Here is an 18,541-nt window from a genome sequence, read left to right as displayed (position 1 = left end):
ACACCATCACCACCCCCACTCTTGGTTTCATCTCTCTCAGTAGAATACTATACCAGGTACAAGTGAAAAGATTTGGGAGCATTTAGCCTAGAAAATTCCATAAAGACTATTGCCTAATAGGCCGAGAGACACTTATGCTGACAGTGGTGACCTTTTATTCCTGCAGTTGGAACAATTAGGAACGTGCTTCACTGTGGTGGGAGGGCCTCTGAGCAGGGCCCTGAGACGCTTCCTAGGGTGGGAATGAGATAGAGGGGCCACAATGGGGATGCAGAGCTGGGATTGGGGGGGATTGGGGTAGCACAGGAACAGCAGCCCCTGCAGGTGCTGGGAGGGGGTCCCTGGGGTGCTTCTACCCCAGAAGTAGGAGCCCCTGGCCAGGCTGTGCCAGGTTACACCAACCCCCGGCAGGGTGGGCACATGGGCCAGACCACCTGTGACCTGGCTTCCCTGGCTTACTGTTCTCCAGAGCCAAAGCCACTTTTGGAACGTCCCCACTGGCCTTGGGTCCTGCCTCATCTCTTCTGGGTTGTAGGTGGGAGCTAGTGAGCTTGGGCAGCAGGTGGCCGGGCAGTACCCAGGAAGGCCCTTTGGGCTGCACCCAGCAGCCCCCAGCCCTGTGTGGGGGCTCCAGGTCGCCTCCTGCCTCCACACCCTCCTGCTCAGCCGGTTGCTTGAGCAGGTGTTAGCCCGGAGCATCATGGCGTGGGGGCTGCGGCTCTCTCCACTGGGGTCCCTCCTGCCCCCGCCTCTCTGCAGCCTCTCCCTCTGTCCTCTGCCCGAGCTGAGGCTGCCTAGCGGTTCTCCATAGGGACGAGGCGGGGGTCAGCGAGCCAGAGACAGCCCCTCCTGCCACACAGCTCCCTTTTGACACATGGGCTGCCGCGGTGGCTTCCCGGGAGGGATCTCGGCCCCGCAGCCTCAGGGAACCTGCTCCCCTCCCCTCTCCAGGCCCAAGTGGGCTCTGCTGTGGCCCTCTGATGAAGGCCGTCAGCCCCTCGTTCTTGGGGATCTCTCACCTCCAGGCCCCACAGGCCAGCAATGGGGGTGTTACTTCCCTGTTCCTCTTGTCCTCCTCTCTGTGCTACGAGATGTGGATGATGCCAAGGGCCAGGACACTCTGGGGTGACCTCCCAGCTAGGAGAGTGGGGCTCCTATGCCAGCTCAGGGTCAGCAAACTTGATTTACGCTGCAGGGAAGGGAGAGGCCGCCAGGCGGCAGTGCAGCCACACTGCATCCGCCCTGGCCCTCGACTGGGAGAGGACAGAGTGGCTCAGTGGTAAAGAATCGCCTGCCAAGCAGGAGACACAGGGCACATGGGTTTGACCCCTGGGTCAGGAAGATCCCCTGGAGAAGGAAATGGCAATCCACTCCAATACTCTTGGCCTGAGAAATCCCACAGACAGGAGGATGGGGGGCTACGGTCCATGGGGTCGCTGAATTGTCAGACACTCAGACTCAGCCACTGAGCCTGCACACACAGGACACAGGAGTCTCCTCGGCAGACAACGGACTCTGTCTCAACCTGCCCTGCTTCCCAGGTGCCCATGTGCCCCTTTCACAGCCCCACACAGGAACTCAGGTTCCAGGTCTTTCCTAACTGGGAACATTTAACTCTTCATGCCCCACACTGTGGTCCACCTCAGTCCCAGGGTGGGAAGAGGTTTGTTTGGGAGGGGGACGATGGCTCTGGCGGGCCAGGAAGACCACTTCCAGTGTCTGACCCTGAAAAGGCTTCCCAGAGCCCCTGGTTTGCCCAGAACTGTCGGGGTTGGGGAACCGCTCCCTTGACTTTTCCTGGAAATGTTTTGAGCCTCCCCATTTTAAACTGGGGGTGAGGGCTCCCGCCTGCCCCTGCCGCCCAGTCCCCAGGGATGGGGGTCAGTGGGGGGACATAGCCAGGCGCCCAGAAGTGGGCAGCACAGCTGTGATGCCCTGCTGCTCTTATTTCAGGAGCACTCCCCCTTCCTTTTTTAAGTGCTGGTTTTCCGAATATTTTATGCAGAGAAGGAGGGAAAATTTATAGTGGCAATTATTTTCTCACAGTCTGGTGAGCAAGCAATTAGAGGTAAGGGGGTTTAGCAGAGCGTGGCATGCAGAGGGATCGCACAGCCCCAGCTCCCCTAGAGCATGGTCCCCAGTCCCACCGACGTAAAGGCTCGTATGCAGGAAAATTAATATGTTGGCATTTAAGCTCGTGCCCCTCTGGTGTGTGTAATCGCCCTGAAATAAATTATCTGGCGCTGTGAAAAATGAAGAGCGCAGTCCTGGCGAGACATGGAGGGGGCACTGTGGTTGGGTTTGGAGCCGCCCCCCCATTGCAGCTCCCAGCCCATGGCTTTCAGGCTGTTGGTTTGAATTTTGCTGCTTCTCCTCCCAGCTCGCCCTCCTCTCACAGGGATGGGTGGTGGAGGGTGGTGGCCACTCACACCGCCCCATCCGGCTAGGGTTGGGGACTCACAGAGGTGGCGCAGGCGGGGCTTACCTTTAAGCAGCTCCGTTCTTGGGACCATGGCTGGCCCCGAGTGCAGCAGCCTCAACCGCCCAGCTGGCTCTGTCTCATCCCGGGGCGGGAGGCAGGCTGGGGACTGCCTGCGGTCAGGCCCCATCAGGGGCAGCAACTGCTGAGCGGCGGCCAGTTGCGGGGGTAGACTGCCGCTAACTTCACAGACCTTACCCGCAGGCTAGGAGCCCTGCCTCCAGACTCCAGAGGCGGGATGGAGGAGAGGATGGGGGTACTAGAATCTCTCCCAGAAGGGTCTTCTGGCTCCCCTTGGCCATCTGGCTTCCTAGGAGAAAGAAGCTGCCTGTCCTGGTCCTCTGTGCCCTCTCCCCTCTGTGCCCAGGGGGCCGGCCAATCAAAAAGAGTTGTCCTGGTTTGAAGAAAAATCTTTATTAATAATCTTAATAATAATAATACGGTTGATTTAAATGGTCACACCTTGGAAGCATACAGAATGATAAGAAAGGAAGCCTGGGGCCTGGCTGCAGTCCTGGGGGTGGGGGGTGGGGGGCGGGAGGGCGCAGGGCTGGTGGAGGGGGGTGGCGGTGGGGTGGTGGGGTGGAGCGGCTGCAAGAAAAGGGCCCAGAACAGCAGAGGGTAGAGGGGCCTGTACAGAGGACGAAGCCGGAGGCGGGGCGGGGCTATGTACACCGGGAATAGAAAAGGAGACTCATCTCAGTAGCTTCAGGAGCTGATGCTGAATATAAAGTGAGGTGTATTTTTTTTTCTTTTTTTTTTACCTTTTAAGTTTCATGAGACAGTGGAGCCATGTTGGGAGCCTACATCTTTTTTCTTTTCTGCTGCTTCCCCGAGTCCAGCTCTCTCTGCCTGGCCAGGGGCTCCTCCCTGCTGCCCACTGTCTGCGGCCACCCTGGGACCTGATCTGGGAGCAGGGGAGAGGGCCACAGACCACCCAGGCCTTCCCCCACCCCCTCGCTCTCTCTGCTCGGACGTGCCGTCCAGACGCACAGCACCGTGACCCCGACCTCACCGTGCAGCCAGGTGCTGGCCAGTCCTGTCCCTCTGTTTCAGCTGCAGCGATGAGGCTGGCCTTCCCTCCCCTGGGCCAGACCCAGGGCCCCCTCCAGAAAGGGAACCAGAAACCCACCAGTCCGAGCCAAGTCCTCAGCCTTCAGGCCCCCACCCCCCGCCGGGCAGCTGGAGCCCCCTGACGTGGAGGGGCCCTGGGTGCCCCGGAGCTCTGGAGAGACATCAGCCCTTGATGTTGGGTTTGGAGCCCAGGGCTGCTGCTGGTCGTTCAGACAGTCTCCGGCGCTGCCAACTCCTCCTCCTCAGGTTTGCAGGACATGGGTGTTGGCGGCGAGGCAGGAGGGGTAGCTGGGGCCCAGAGTGGGAGACACGGGTGGGGGGGTGACCGGGCACAGCCGAAGCCCTGGGATGAGAAGCCGACCCCTCCCGCGCCTGTCCCTCCGCTGGCACCGTCGGTAGCCAAGGTCAAGTCCTGCTGGCTGCTCTTCCTGCTCGGGCCCGCAGCCTCTCGCCACTGGCCCCACGCTGCCCCGAGTGGGGCCCGGAAGGAAGACTTGGTAGAAAATGAGGCACCCCCCACCTCTCCACCCCCCATCTTCCTGCAGACTTGCTCCCTCGCTGCGGTGGGTGCGGCGGCTCGCGGGCTCACGGACTCGGACGTGGTGGATGCTTCTCGGTTTGGTTGTTTTTGTTGCTTGGATTTGAACATCTTTTTTTTTTTATTTTGTTTTTTTGTTTTGTGATTTTTTTGTGTGTGATTTTTTTGTTTTGTTTTTGCCCTTCATGGTCCAAGAAGGAAACGGCAGAAGCTTTCACTACAACAGAAACAGAAAGGCAGGACTTGCAGTTCACAGAAGCAACTGCCGGGTGTGCTATGGGGGAGGGGCGGCAGGCTCTGGGGCCCTGGGCGCCAGGTGGGTGCGGGGAGGGCGCCCCACACCGGCCCCACTCCCCATCCTGCATACGGGAATTGAATGCAGACCTCTGCCCTCCAGCAGGGAGAAAGGGAGGATGGTGGCAGGGATGGAAGAGCCACAGCCAGCTGGCAGAAGCTACTGGTGGACTCTGCTGAGCCCTGGGTGGGCAGGGCCTGGCTGCTGGGGCGGATGAGGGCAGAGGTCAGGGCATGGTGGGTGGATGGTGCTGCACGGGCCATGTCGGGGGGGTCTGGAATAAGGCAGCTGAGAGGGTGTTCAGGCAGTGGAGGTAAGCTGGCTGGGTACACTCTAGAGGCCTGCCCACCCACCAACCAGAAACCATGTGCTGGTGGAGTGGGTGGAGGCTCATGCCCTGGCTGGCGGGGACCTGCACCCTCTAGCTGGCTGTCCATACCCCCCAGAAGCCAGCTCTGGCACATAGGAGCCCAGGGCCTCCTTGGCCCGGCCACTTTCTCCTGTATCAGAGGCGACAGAGCCGCACATGAAGCTTCCAGAAGCTCCCCCAGCCGTCTCAGCTTTACCTGCAGGCCCCAGACCCCTGCAGCAGAGCTGAGCCCCGAACTTCTCCGGACAGGAGGTGGGTGCTAAGCACTATCCTGCCAGAGGGGCTGGATGATGAGCACCACCTTTCCCTGCTCTCTCGCTCAGACTCCCCTTCCAGGAGGGTACCCGGAAAAGAACATTTCAAGCTTGGGGAAGGGAAGGCAGGGCTGACTCAAATACAGACCGGGGTGCCAGGCTGGCAGGGACCCCGTCTCCAGAGTGTGGCCGGATTGGAAAGACTCACGAGTGTGGGGAGTGGGGCAGACAGGCTAAGAGAGGGCCCCCGGGCACTGCAGGGCTGGACCACTTTTAGACTCTTTCATTTCTTGTAACAGAGGCTAAGGAACCCCTGAGGCTGGTGTGGCTCCCCCATGACTTGTGACAACTTCAGCAGGAAACATCAGTCAGATTTAATCATAATTGTGAGTTTAGCTGAATGGGGACAAGGAGGGCAGAGACAGCTACTCCTGCGATTAGCTGGGTGAAGATCAGGAGTGACCACTGTCGAGGCTGGGAACCCACCAAGTGGGGCAGACAGACAAGAGCCCCTCGCCGCCTGAACCCCAGGGGCAGGGGCAGGGCTGTGGTCAGAGTGGCTGGGGTGGCTTCCTGGGGAGGCTGGACTGGTGTCTTCCTTGGGGCGGGGTGGGGACAGGTGACAGGAGACTGGGCATGGCTCTCTCGGGCTCTATTGCTACTTCTTGAGAAGAGGTCTTCTAGTAGCCTAGCCCCTCCCACTCTGTGCGTCCTATACCTGAAATGGCTCAGGGCTGGGGGTGGGGTGGGGCACAACATCAACAGAGTCAAAATAGGAACCAAGGTTTCAGACATACAGGGGTGACCAGGGTCAAAGACACACACGCCATCGTGGGGGGAGACCAGCTGGCCGGAGGTAAAACCTATGGACTTAAAGAGTCGCGGAGGTCAGCGGCGCGTGTCGCTGACCGGGAGGGGCGCACTGTCCTCGGAGTGGCTGTGCCTGCTTTTGGACTGCTGGGTTTGGTGTGTACTAGGCAGTCAGAGTGAATGCTGTTAGGGGCTGGGCCTCTTGCTAGTAGGGGGTGAAGCGGCTGTACCCTCCTCGGCAGAGGCTAGCCTGCAACATCAAAGATGAAAAACAGCCAATCAGTACCGCCTTTCGGGAGGGGAGGGGGAAAGCAAAAAGAAAAAAAAAAAAAGAAAAACAAAAAGAGAAACAGCTAAATCCCGTCTTCTGCCCCCTCCCTTCCGTTCTGCCTTGGGGAGAATGGGCGCTGGTTGTCATGGCAGCCGGAGGGGCGCTGGGCCTATTTCCGATGTGGTTGGTGGCCTTGGGGTCAGAGAGGTGCTGGGGTCACCAGCCATGGAGCTTCTGGATAACGAGGTCTGAGATGTCTTTTGGGCACTTCGTTGGCTCAGGCCTGACCCTTCCCTGCCCGCTTCCTCCATCGGCTGTCATCTGGGGGAGGTCGGAGCAGAAGCCCCGCCTCCTCCAAGCCCATCGGGGCTGCGGGCGGGGGCGGTGCAGGCCTCAGCCCCGCCAGGCACCGGAGGGGAGAGGGGCCTCTAGTCAGGGTTCCTGGGGCCTTGGCTCTATCAGGAAGGACTGTGTTTGCTCATCCAGCTCCAGGGGCCTTCTGGGGTCCCTGCGCCTCCTCTGTCCAGCCGGGAGGACAGGCCTTTGGCATGCTCTCTCCCGTGCCCCGGGGCTCCCCTGGGCCAGGGAGCCCTACACAGGAACCTCCTGCCCCACCCACCAGTTTCCCCAGAGAAAGGAATGGCCAGTGCCAGAGCAGAAAAGTTGCAGGGAGAAAAAAACCAAGAAAATCTTATAAAAATAAAAGAAAACATAAGAGGGAACCTTCTGTGAATTAACCAAAGCTTTTAGCTAACAGCTTCGCAGAGGGCCTGGCGATTCTGAAGCCAAGGAGTCTGCAAGCCAATTTCGGGGCCTTCATCCAGGAGTGGGCCTGGGCCCGCCCCCCAACCCAGAGGCCTGCGACCCATGGCTGCTTGGGATGTCTGAGGCTCATTAAAAATCAAAAAAAGATAAAACGAAAATTGGGAGGGAGTAATCAAGAACAAGGGAGATGAAAAAAAAAAATCCATATTGTCTCTGAAGCTCCTCCCTCTTTACCCTGCCCAAAACGTTTTCATCTTTGATGCTGGATGCCAAGCTAGTTAAAAACCGACATTAATACCCCGGGGGGTCGGGGTGGGCCTGGAAGGTAGGTGTTCACTGGAAGCAGATTTTGGGGTACAGAGTGAGCTGGGCTGTATGTGTCAAGAGCTGGCCGTACATACACACACACACAGACACACCGGCCCGCGCACCTCCGGGCCTCAGCAGGCCGTCAGAAGTGCACCTCCTCCGCCCCCGCCGAAGCCCAGGGCAGAGGCCTGCCTCCCCAGGAGAGACCTGCAGGCCCAGCTGGGAGCCATGGAGGGGTCACGGAGCAGGGGCGTGGGTGATGTGAGGAAAGGTAGAGCAAGGCGGTGACAACACAGAGGGCCTGTGGCACAGACACACCCACACAAGAGGAAGAGGAGGCCCTGCCTGCCTCTGGAGCCCCTGCCAGGAGGTTCTGTTGGGTTTTCCCAGTCCAGGGAATGGAAGGCCAGGATGCTCGGACTTCAGTTGCAGGGCTCAGCAAAGCGGGCCACACCAGAAGGTCTCCCAGACGACGTTACCGGGCAGCTGCCTGTCTGGGCGGGCCTGCCTCCCTCTGACTCCACGGGGCACAAGGGGCAAGTCCTGCCCAGCTCAGATCCAGGCCCCCGTCCTGCTAGGCACCAGGCCGAGGTCCGGGGCGTTTCCCTGAGGGACTGCCCGCCCGCCCCAGCCTCAGCCCGGCCCGGGCCTCCTTACCATGGTTCCAATGCTATAGGTCGCCGCGGGGCCGATGGTGTGGTGGTAGGGGTCAGCAGCCGCGTAGACTCTGCCATAACTGGGGAGGTGAGCACAGGGAGGGGGGTGGGGGGGCGACAGGGCAGGTGAGGGTCTCCCACCTCTCTGGAGACAGCACCCCAAGGCCCTGCCCTCCCCTGCACACCCCCTCTTCCTCCTTCCTGCTGGTTTGGATGGAACATAGCCAGCCACCCTCTGAACACGTCCAGCGAGTGCTGACCATGAGCGCTGGCCTACTGTGCCCCAGACAAAACCCAGAGGCCAGATGCTAAGGGCGCCACCTGCCCCTGGAAGGGAGGGCCGAGGGGCCTTCAGTGCTGCTGGCAAGAGCAACAGCTGCCTTCCACGAAGTGCCCACTGGACGCCCAGCTCTGGAGCCTGTATGCTTCCCCAGGCTGCAGTCAGTGGCCGATAGGCCGAGTGCCCACAGGGAAAGGCATCAAGGCAGCCCCCACCCCAGGACTGGCCCTCAAGACAAGAGAGAACCCTCCTCGGGCCTCTGGATGTACTTGCAGCAGAGCACACACTCTGCCTTTCTTTCTCCGGGCTTAAGGGTCTCAGGCCTGGGAGCACTGAAAAGGGTCAGAGGTGTCCCAGGCAGAAACCAAGGCTCCTAATTACCCTCTCACTCGGGGCTCCAGAGCTCAGGGCGTTGGGAGGGGGTGGTGGTTAGGCCTCTAGGGCTGGGCATCAGAGGAACTGTCTGCTACCTAGAACTGGGGGGTCCCAAGGCCTCCTGTGCTGTGAAGGAAGGAAGTGATTACAGAAGTTTGGGGCTTGCTGGCTTGGGGTCTCCAAGCCCATGTAGACTTGCTCTCCTTTGTCCAGACTCTTATGTTCCTCCAGGGGGAAGCACTGCCAGGCCCGGAGTGGTGGGTAAGGCTTCTTGTCTGTTGCAGCCCAGCCCTGTGACCTATCCATCTTCTCCTCCCCATCCCACCCAGCTCTCCACCCCTCCCCAGGTACCTGTCACTGTAGGCGGCTGCAGCTGCTGCTGGCTGAGCATATCTGTAGGCGGCATAGCCTCCCTGCAAGGTAAGGGTCGGGGGGAACACAGCACATGGGCTTAGTGGGGCAAACACAGCCTTTCAGCCTTCACCTTGGGCAGGTGAGGGATGGCTGGCGCACGCCTGAGAGCACCTGGCTTGTGGTCTAGTGGCATGGCTCAAAGTGGGGCAGGGTGTCCACACGCCTCCTTCATTCATTCATTCATTTATGTGTCCATTTGTGCATTCAACACACATGGGTGGGCACCAATAATCATATGTCTGGCTGTGTTCAAAGCTTTGGCACCCAGTAGATGTTCACAGACCTGCCACCAAGCCAGTGTACTGCCAACCTTGATGCTGATGGGCACGGAGAACCCATGGGTGACTCGGTGTTGGATGCTGGGATGGGTCAGGGGCAAAAGGCGTTAACTCAGACCACATCTTAGCCCTGTTCAATGGATGGCTGAATTACAGGTGACCACCACCCAGGATGGCAGTGGGGGATGGGGGTTGTCAGCAAGGGCTCCGAGCTACAGGAAGCAGCAAGTGATGCCCCGTGAAAGAAGAGAGAAGGCAGGACTCCATCCAGGGGTCTGCCCTCGAGCTCCTACCTCCCGGTCATTCTCTGAGCCTCTGCAATGGATCTTGGGTGCCCGCTGGGGCTCACTCAGTGACCCCAATGTGGTTAGAGATACGGAAGAGCCACCCACGGCCCCCATCATACAACTGACACCTTGTGAAATGGAGAAGACACGCCCGGCTCATCGTGCTGCTGGGAATCCATTACTACTGCCACCCTGAGCGGGGACAACCCAGGTTTAGCTGAAGCTGACCTCCTGGGCTCCCAGGATGGGAGGGGTGGGGGGAGCGGGGCAGGGAGTGGGGGACACTGACTGTTCATTGAGACACATGAGATACCGGATTCATCTACCCTCCCACCCCTGGGGCTGCACTTACATAAATCTCAGCACCATAAAAGCCATCCTGATACACGACCCTGGAAGCAAACGGACAAGAAAGTGGTGGGAACGCTGGAGAGGTGGGGTAGGCCGGCTCCGGTGTCTGCTGAGGAGGGAGGGGGCAGGGTGCCAGCCCTGCCCATGGGACTGGCATTTTAACAAGCGTTTGCTCCAGTGCCCTGTTTTGGTATAACAATAGAGTAACACCCTTGCTGGTCAGCTCCTTTCTCCCGCAAACCCAGGGGCCCATCGGCCCACCTTGCTTACTGACCCTCCCCCTGCTCCACCCCAGGCAGCTGTACCCCCCTATTAGGGTCGGAGGGCCCCGGACCAGGGAGGGCTTAGAGAAGGCCCACTGAGCTCCGGGGCCGACCACGACCCATGAAAGCAATGGGCAAGGTGCTGGGGCTCTGAACGTCCCCCACATGCCAGTGACCCTGAGATCCCGGAGCAGGGTGGGGGTGGGGGTACTGATGTGAAGGCGACTGCAGTGTGAAGGTTGCGGTTCAAGCCCCACCCCCCGCCCCCGCGGTTCTGGAAAGGCTGCCTAGCCCCCCTGGCTGCACCACGCCTCCCTCCCCACGCCCCCTGGGCCTTTCTCCAAGCCTCCCTCCGTGTGCCCGCCAGGTACTCACGCTCCGTAAGTCGGGATGGGGGGCGGGGGCGGTGCAGCCCGGAACGTATTGTATACAGCCCGGCCCCGACCCCGTAGGTGCGCGCCCCTGTAGGCAACGGCTGTGCCGGTGGTGGGGTAGGGGAACCCCGTCACTGCAAGAAAGTGTGCCGGAGAGCAGACGGTGTGAGAGGGACAGCTAAGAGGAGAGGAGGAGGCGGGAGGGCGGGAAGCCTGACCACCGCTTCACCTGACCACACCTCCTATCCGGCCACGCCCAGCCCCGCCCCTGCCCGGCCCCGCCCCGCCCCTGCCCGGCCACGCCCCCTGCCTGGCCCCGCCCCTGGCCGCGTCCTCTTATGCAGGAAGATCTGACTACCCAACCAGGCCCTCCCCAAGCCCACGCCCCAGCTCCTAGCCTTTACCTGCATAGAATTCAGGTCCATAGACTGCCCCTACCACCGGATTTAGCTTCCAGCCTAGAAGAGAAGCAGAGAAACCCAATCACTATCTTCCTGATTCTCTCCCCACTTCACATTATGTCTGGGAACCCTGGAGACTCCAGGATAGGCCCCACTGGGACAGTCCCAGGCTGTGGCCGCTGCAGAGAACAGGCATGACCCCTCCTTCTGCAACCAGGGTAGACGGATGAGGCAGGAGCACAGACTCCAGGCCCCGCTTAGGAGGCTGCAGCCTCCCTGGCTGGGTGCCTTCTGCTCCTTAATAGGCACGCAGCCACTCCTGACCATCTGCCTAGTGTCTTGATTCTTTTCAAATTTTTGCCTTCCCCAGCCTGCCCCAGGCCTCCCCTGTCCTGGGGCACTGGCCGCAGCAGCTTGGGGTCTGCACGTCTGCTGAAGAGCATTAACAGGGAAAGTGGAATGTGTTATTATGCAACCGTCTGTAGGTCGCAGCTGGGATAGGGGTGCTGGTGGTCTGGGTGCTTTGGCGCCTGACAGCCCAGTCTCCTGGGAGCTGTATCATGCAGGTGCTTGGCTGCCTTCCAGGAGGGTCAGAAGGTGCCTGGCCTCAGCCATGGCGACCTCCTCCATCTCCTGCCCATGTCTGTCCTGGGCTGGAGCTCCTGGAGGGCTCCCTTCCCCAGGCTGAGTTTGCTCTCCTGTGTCTGTTTTTCCCCAAAGCAGCCGACGGCAGGGCTGCTGAGGGAAGAGGTGGGGAGGAAGAGCTTTGGGATTGGGGACAATAAGAAGGACAGCTAGCATTCCCTTTACCACATGCCAGACTGTTCTAGACCCACCCAACAAGGAAGGCGTCACCCTCACCCATCTTACAGATGAGCAAATAGAGGCTCACAGAGGCACGGCAGCCTCCAGTTACAGGGCTGGTGAGTGGCAGTGTGCGTCAGTCACTCAGTTGTGTCCAGCTCTTTTTTGACCCCATGGACTGTAGCCCGCCAGGCTCCTCTGTCTACGGGGATTCTCCAGGCAAGAATACTGGAGTGGGTTGCTATTTCCTTCTCCAGGGGATCTTCCCAACCCAGGGATCGAACTCCAGTCTCCTGCATTGCAGGCAGATTCTTTACCATCTGAGCCATCAGGGAAGCCCACACCAGCTCAGACCATGCTCCTGGCCACTCCCTGGGCCCCAGCCTCTTCCTCTCTGCAGGTGGGCTGGCTCCTCCTGGCTGGTCTTCCTCTCCTGTCAGATATCCAGGGGCAGGAGTGAAGGCCTGCTCCCACCTGAGGTCCCGGGGATGGAAACCAGTGGGCAGAAACTTCACCATCCCCAAGCGGTCAGGAAGTGAGTGCAGGGGGTGGTCAGCCTGTTTGACCAGGCCCAGCCTCTGGCCCCTTAGCTCTTGGAGTCTTTGCAGCATTCCCCCCAGGTCCAGCTCCACATCCCAAGCCCAGAGTCTGACAGCCCCACTGCTGGACTGACAGCCGAGAAGTGCACAGGACAGAGTTTCCGGGCCTTGTTCCTCCCAGGGCGGCCCGTTCTCCACACTTTTTGTGAGACTGCCATCTATTCCTGGTCCACCATCACATGACGTGCCTGAATGTTACTGTTGTGCTTCTGAAATCTTCTATAAATACCAGGTCAGGAGGGAAGAAATAGTTCATCTTCTGAGAAGACCTCCAGTCCCAAGAACTGAGTTGTCATCTTTTTTTTAAATTATTTATTTTTGTGGCTTCGCTAGGTCTTCGTTGGTTTCCCTTGTGGCTCAGCTGATAAAACATCCTCCTTGCAATGAGGGAAAGACCTGGGGGTCAGGAAGATCCCCTGGAGAAGGGAAAGGCTACCCACTGCGGCCTGGAGAATTCCATGGACTGTACACTCCATGGGGTCGCAGAGTCGGCCACGGCTGAGTGACTTTCACTTCAGGTCTTCGTTGCCGCGCCTGGGCTTTCTTTCCTTGCGGGAGAGCGGGGCCTACTCTCTAGTTTCTGTGTGCAGGCTTCTCACTGCAGTGGCTTTTCCTGTTGTGGAGCATGGGCTCTAGGGCTTCAGTAGTTGCTGCACATCGGCTCAGCAGTTGTGGCTCTTGGGCTCCAGAGCACAGGCTCAGTAGTTATGCACAGGCTTAGTTGCCCTGTGGCATCTCCCTGGACCACAGATCGAACTGGTATCCTCTGAATTGAAAGGTGGACTCAGCCACTGGACTACCCGGGAAGCTGGAACTGAGTCTTCTCAGTAAAAATCCAGAGTGGTGCAGAGTCCTTGAGCCACCTACCCCAGTCCAGTCCCCAGGTCCCATCCGGCACCTCCTCTGGTCCCTTCAGAGAGTCTGCACTTCTGCTTCGGATGGTCCTGGCACTTCCCTCTGCCAGTTCTGGAATCCTGCGTACCTCTGTTGCTCTGGCCCCAATTCACTGTCTGGGACCCCAGATGACAGAGGCAGCCTGACACCCACCTGGGTGGATCCTTTGTTTCTTTTGCAAATAGTAACACCTGGTCAAACCTGGAGAGTTTTGTTTCCTGCAGTGGAAACTTCTGCTCCTCTGACTGAACAATGAATTTGAGTCCTCCAGAGCATTAAGCAAAGTCAAGCCTTGGTCATCAGAGCCCATGAGCTGGGTCTCACAGCCACCTGTGGTTGCCGCCAAAGTGGGCAGAGGTTTCTTCCTCTCTTCACTCTCTGTTGTTTAACTGGCTTCAGTTCTGTGACCATCCGTGCCAAGGATGCAGTCATTGAGGGATGGGTTCCCTCCTGAATCCCATGCTCCTTGGCACTCTCAGGTATGCCAGACAGCAGGGGCGTGTGGCTCTCAGGAGGGGCTGTGCAGCCCCCAGGGTCACCCTGACCCTGTAAACATGTCTATGGCTTTCCTTCCTGCAGTGAGAGCCAGGTCTCTAAAGTCACACCCAGTACGGGCTCAGCACAGGTGCAAAGCCTGGGAGCCTACAGAGTTTTAGAAAGAATTTGAGCTTTGTTATTCTCAAAAAAGCACACATGTATACCTATGGCTGATTCACATTGATGTATGACCCAAACCAACACAATATTGTAAAGCAATTATCCTTCAATTAAAAAAAAATCAGGATGGGAGTGACAATAATCTCGTCTAAACGGAGTCTGGCCGAGCCCCAGCCCTACTCCAGGAGGTCAGGTGGTAGGTCTGCCCACAGTCCTGGCACAGGCCTTCTGTGCTGGCCTGCCCCCTGACTCCATGCACATCTGATCAGACCGGGACAAGCGAATCTTGGGGTGGCTTGGTCCACTCTTTCCTGCTGGGGGTTGGGGTGTGGGAAGCAAAGCCGGAAGACCCATACTGATGGAGTGAGGCTGCTGCTCCCTGGCAAGAGGTGTGAACTCAAAAAGGCCCCAACGAAGTGCCAGCTACACTCAAACTAGTTCCTTGCCCGGTGAAGTTAAGGCACAGGGTGGCCAGCCAAGAGCTGTCCCTTCACTGCTCCCAGCTGCCAGCATTTAGCATCGGCAGTTTCGTTTCAAAGACTGGTCACCTCTGCTTACAGTCAGGTCCAGGTAGGTATGGACAAGGCCGCTTGGCCAACTAGGCCTCAACCTTTCAGTGTTTCTAAGGCTGGGGGTTGGGGGAGGGCGACTGCCCATCTGTCATCACGCTCATTAAAATACTGAACACCTCTAGCCCGGGCTTCCCTCTGCGCTTAGAAAATAAGGAACAATCCAGGAAGTTGCCACCTTCCCCCTGTGCCTGAAGCCTGTCCTTGGCCTCTGGGTGCTGGACACCCCACGGGGGTCTCACCAGCTGTGTAGGAAAAGGGTGGTCCAAGGTCTCCCCTGCCTCACTGACCCACCCCCTTCAGACCACAGCAGAGCATGAGGGGGTGCTCAGCATCCTGGGAGGCCGGCCTCCAGTGGCCTGGGCCCCCTGTCCCCACTGGCAGCCCCTGCAGCCTCCCAGGGGTCCAGGGCCCGCTTACCGTTGGTGTAGGGGTTGGCAGTCTTCTTGTTGGTCATGACCCGGGCCGTGGCGTTATTGACCTGCCCGGAGAGAGAGAGGGAGAGGCTGAGGGGGGCATTAGCCTGCAGGCCACTGGCCGCCTGGTCCCACTCTGAACTTCTCCTCTGTGGCCGCCTTGGAGGGGGCGGGGGGCTGGGGACGAGGCCCCCAGGGCTCCCAGGTGAGGCATGGTACAGCTTCTGCCATCAGCCTGGTCCCCCACCAACCACGGCCTGTGCTCTTCCCTCCCCGGGCACCCCGCCCTACCCGGGGGGCCGGAGCCACCACTGCTCCGCATGCTGCCCAGGTCCCCAGCCTTGGCTCAGACATCGTGTCCAGCGCCCCTGCCTGGCCCTTGCCCTTCACACGGCTGTCCCTACAGCCCAAGCTCAGCCTCTCTCTGGCAACCCACGGCCGTGGGAGCAGCTGACTGGTGGACTCTCCACAAAGTGCTCTCAGCGCAGCTAGCAGACCGGCCCCTAAGACTTCTCTGCTGTGGGCAGCTGCTGAGGCCTTCCTAGTCGTGGGCACCAGGATGGCCACCCCTCTCTGTGGGGGCTGCACCCCTTCCCTCAAGGCCAGCAGAGAGTTTTCCTAAGGTGGGGCATACATGCCTGTTGAGGGGGGCAAGGCCAATGTGGGAGGACCAGGTGGGCACCAAGTGGGTCCTACTGTCCAGACATCTAAGGCCCTGGTCGGGCTGCCCAGAGGGCCAGGCTGGGGTGTAGGAAGGAAGGGGAGAGCCTCTGCGGAGGGAGCAGAGAGCAGGTGGGGAACTTGAGGGTGGCGTCTGGGCCGTACTGCCTCCTTCCAAGTCCCTGTGAGCCCCAGGGGCCTGGGGCCACAGCCTCAAGTGTTGCCGGACACTGAGCTGGAGCCCAGCCGCGGTCAGTGCCTGTAGCATTTGTTCCGCTTCTGGAAGCCTCCCCCACCCCCAAGCCTTCCACCGCCCTTCCTATGGCTCTGCACTGGCCACTGAGCCCTCCTCTGTGGCCGCCCTCACTGCTGAGCCTGTTTGGGAAGCCCAGCTCCCAGCCATCAGAACCACAGCACTGAGCAGGGTGCACACGGGCCCGGGGAAGCTGGCTTAGTGTCAGGAGGACCCTGCCTCCTCTCCCCTCTGCTCCTCTGGGCTGGATCCATCCCTCTGCCATGGCTGCACCTTGCTGCCCACTCTCTGGGGGATGAAGGCAAAGGGCAGATGGCAGGATGGGGCAGCGTGGGGAGGGGGCAAATGGGGCAACCGTTGTTCCTTGGTGAGAGTGGCCGGGGGGATGGTTAATGATCCCCTGCCAACTAGGGGCAGACTGGGCTGGCTGAGGTCCTTGGAGCTGCCAAGCCTCAGAGAGATGACTTCTGGGGCTTCTCCAGCCCCATGGGAAGGAGAGGGAGGGCACAGGGTGCGGGGCCCTTTGGTGAGCCTGAGATCGAGACCCAAGAGGGGCGGCAGGTGGTGGGCTCAGTTCCAGCCTCAGCGTGGCCCCGCCCCGGGGACCCTGGCCCGGCTCTCTGCAGGGCAGCCGCGGGGCTGGGTTGGGGGCCCCGGGGTGACCGGAGGCCGTTCTCAAGGGCGTCCCTGCTGCAGCACACTTATCTGAGCACCTCAATTTTCCGGCCCTCTACGATCGTCCCATTCAGCTTCTCCCGGGCTCGGTCAGCATCTGAGCTAGTTTCAAAAGTTACAAACCCAAAACCCTGTGAGCGGAGAAGGACAGACACGGAGAGAGAGACATAGGATGAGAAAAAGGAAAAAAAAAAGAGGTGTGCGGGGTGGGGGGGGCGTGGGTGGGGGGGGCGGGGCGTGGGGCGGGGCGTGGGTGGGAGGGGGCGGGGCAATGGGGGTGGGTAGAGAGAGAGAGAGGGGTTGAGTCAGGTGAGTTGAAGGAGACTCAGAGGTCTGTCCTGGTACCACTGGCAGGATGCCCAGGAGGGGTACGGCCCCTGGCGGGGGCAGCTGCTGGCCTGGCCTGAGCCCGGCCTGAGCTGACCGCCTGGCACCTGAGGGGACAGGCCAAAGCTGAAAAAGAGATGCTGACCTGACCAGGGGCCAGAACTGTCGCCCTAAGCCCACCTGGGAAGTGGGGGTGCCCAAGGCTGGGCTTCTGAAGGACTGAGTGGGGGCAGCCTCACCCATCTTCACCCTGGGGAGCCCGAGGGTGGGGGGAATCCTCCCATCCAGGAGCTGGCACCCTCCCGCCTGCCCCCTGCCGGCCCTTCTCCAAGCCCCGGGCGGGGGGTGGGGGGCAGCTCCAGGAAGGCCCCTGGCCCCAGGGGAGCAGCTCGCAGGCTGGGGAGGGGCCCAGGCCCAGGGGTGGGGGCTCTCCGAGTGCAGACAGAGAGGTCCCGGCGGCTTAGAGAGAAGGAAGCGTCGGCGGCAGGCAGCGCAGCGACAACACAGACAGCGGGGTGGGGAGGGCGGGGCGGGCGGAGGAGGGGAGTACAAGCACCCGTGTCGCTCAGGGGTCCTCAGGCTCGGAGCTCTCCAGGGCGGAAACGCACATTTCACACGTTAGCCTGGCGGGACCTACAGCCGGGCGCTGTAATGGTGGCGGCCTCTGGGCGGCACCCACCTTGGAGCCCCGCTCGTTAAAAATGATCTCCACGTCTAAAATTTTTCCGAATTGCTGCAGAGACAGAGATGAGGGTGGGAGAGACAGGAGAGGGTGGGTTAAGACCGCCGGCCCGGTTCGCCGGCTCTCCACGGAGACCACTGCCCACTGCCTCCATCTGGTCCTCTGCTCCCCGGAGGGGAGGGGCGTGCGGGGGCGGGGGGCCCTTTCCACCTCCTGCAGGGCCGTGCAGAGCCTTGTGGGGGTGGTCCCCACCTTCCCATGCAGAGGGCTTCTCCTGCCAGGACACCTGCCCCACCTGTGTGTCACCAGTCTTCCTGCTCTGACTCCCTGCTCGGGCTCTGCCCCTAGCTGCTGACAGCTGGCCCTGATTCCCACACATGCGTACAGGGCTGTGGATAAGCCCTTCCCCAAAGGTTGGGGGCCGCTGTGTAGAGGAGCCCCTGGAAGAGACACAGGGCCCAGGAAGGACACTGCATTGCCTGCTGCCTGTGCTGTTTAGGGGCTGGGCTGTGTGGGGTGCAGAGGACAGTGAACCCAGGCCCCTCTGCCTGACTGGGACATACCAGTCAGCTGGTCCCAGACACTTCAGCTAACCCCTTCCTGCCCCATCGCTGGCCTGGAACCCTCAAGGGGTAGCCCTGTCCCTCTCACAGCACTTGAGATCAGGAAGCTGGGGATTAAGTCCCCTAAAATGCCAGCTGAGGTCCTAAGGGGCCTCCAGTACATGCAACTGGAGTTTCCCCTTCATCCTGTAATGTTCAGGAGGCAACACAGAGCCAGACAGCGAGGCAGTGCCAACCCTGCTGAGTGCTAGGGAGGGAGGAGGCGCAGCTGGGATGCAGGCAGAGTGGGCTGAGGGTGCTTGTGGGTGGCCTGTAGGGACAGAGTGTGCTGAGACCCATGATGTAGGGACCGGAATGGCATCCCAGTGAACTGACCCAACACTAGCTGCTTTAAGTCAGGGCTCCGGGCTCAGAGAAGTTTGGCACCTGCCAGGCCCAGGCTGAGAGGGGGTAGAATCCTTATCTTCCGATGATTCTAAATTCTGCCCGGACCCCACTGGGTCTCACCCCAATCTAATGGGCCCTGGCCCCATCCTGAGGCCACCTCCCGTTTACCTGACAAATCCCACCTGAGGGTGTCATGAGGGGAGGGCTGGGG

At 60.2% G+C, this 18,541-nt stretch overlaps 1 protein-coding gene across 11 annotated transcripts in view; it reads right to left on the bottom strand.

Annotated features, from left to right (window-relative positions):
- Positions 1 to 2,877: 2,877 nt before the first annotated feature.
- Positions 2,878 to 18,541, bottom strand: part of RBFOX3 (RNA binding fox-1 homolog 3) — a 440,999-nt gene continuing 425,335 nt past the window's right edge. For 4 of the 11 annotated variants that reach the window (XM_070773955.1, XM_070773954.1, XM_070773952.1 and 1 more), the window contains 9 exons: positions 17,378 to 17,431; positions 16,410 to 16,502; positions 14,788 to 14,848; positions 10,848 to 10,901; positions 10,445 to 10,577; positions 9,808 to 9,988; positions 8,828 to 8,889; positions 7,823 to 7,901; positions 5,365 to 6,070 (listed from right to left, as the gene is read on the bottom strand). In XM_070773955.1, the coding sequence (XP_070630056.1) occupies positions 6,026 to 6,070; positions 7,823 to 7,901; positions 8,828 to 8,889; positions 9,808 to 9,988; positions 10,445 to 10,577; positions 10,848 to 10,901; positions 14,788 to 14,848; positions 16,410 to 16,502; positions 17,378 to 17,431 (762 nt within the window). In that variant the 3' untranslated portion in view covers positions 5,365 to 6,025. Of the gene's footprint in view, positions 4,309 to 5,364; positions 6,071 to 7,822; positions 7,902 to 8,827; positions 8,890 to 9,807; positions 9,989 to 10,444; positions 10,578 to 10,847; positions 10,902 to 14,787; positions 14,849 to 16,409; positions 16,503 to 17,377; positions 17,432 to 18,541 lie in introns of those variants that run through there. The other 7 variants (XM_070773959.1, XM_070773958.1, XM_070773956.1 and 4 more) reach the window with 6 other exon arrangements.

This window comes from Bos indicus, chromosome 19, assembly GCF_029378745.1.
Source record: "Bos indicus isolate NIAB-ARS_2022 breed Sahiwal x Tharparkar chromosome 19, NIAB-ARS_B.indTharparkar_mat_pri_1.0, whole genome shotgun sequence".
Taxonomy (NCBI): domain Eukaryota; kingdom Metazoa; phylum Chordata; class Mammalia; order Artiodactyla; family Bovidae; genus Bos; species Bos indicus.
Note: the sequence above shows the minus strand (reverse complement) of the source record. Positions and strands in the feature narration are given on the sequence as shown.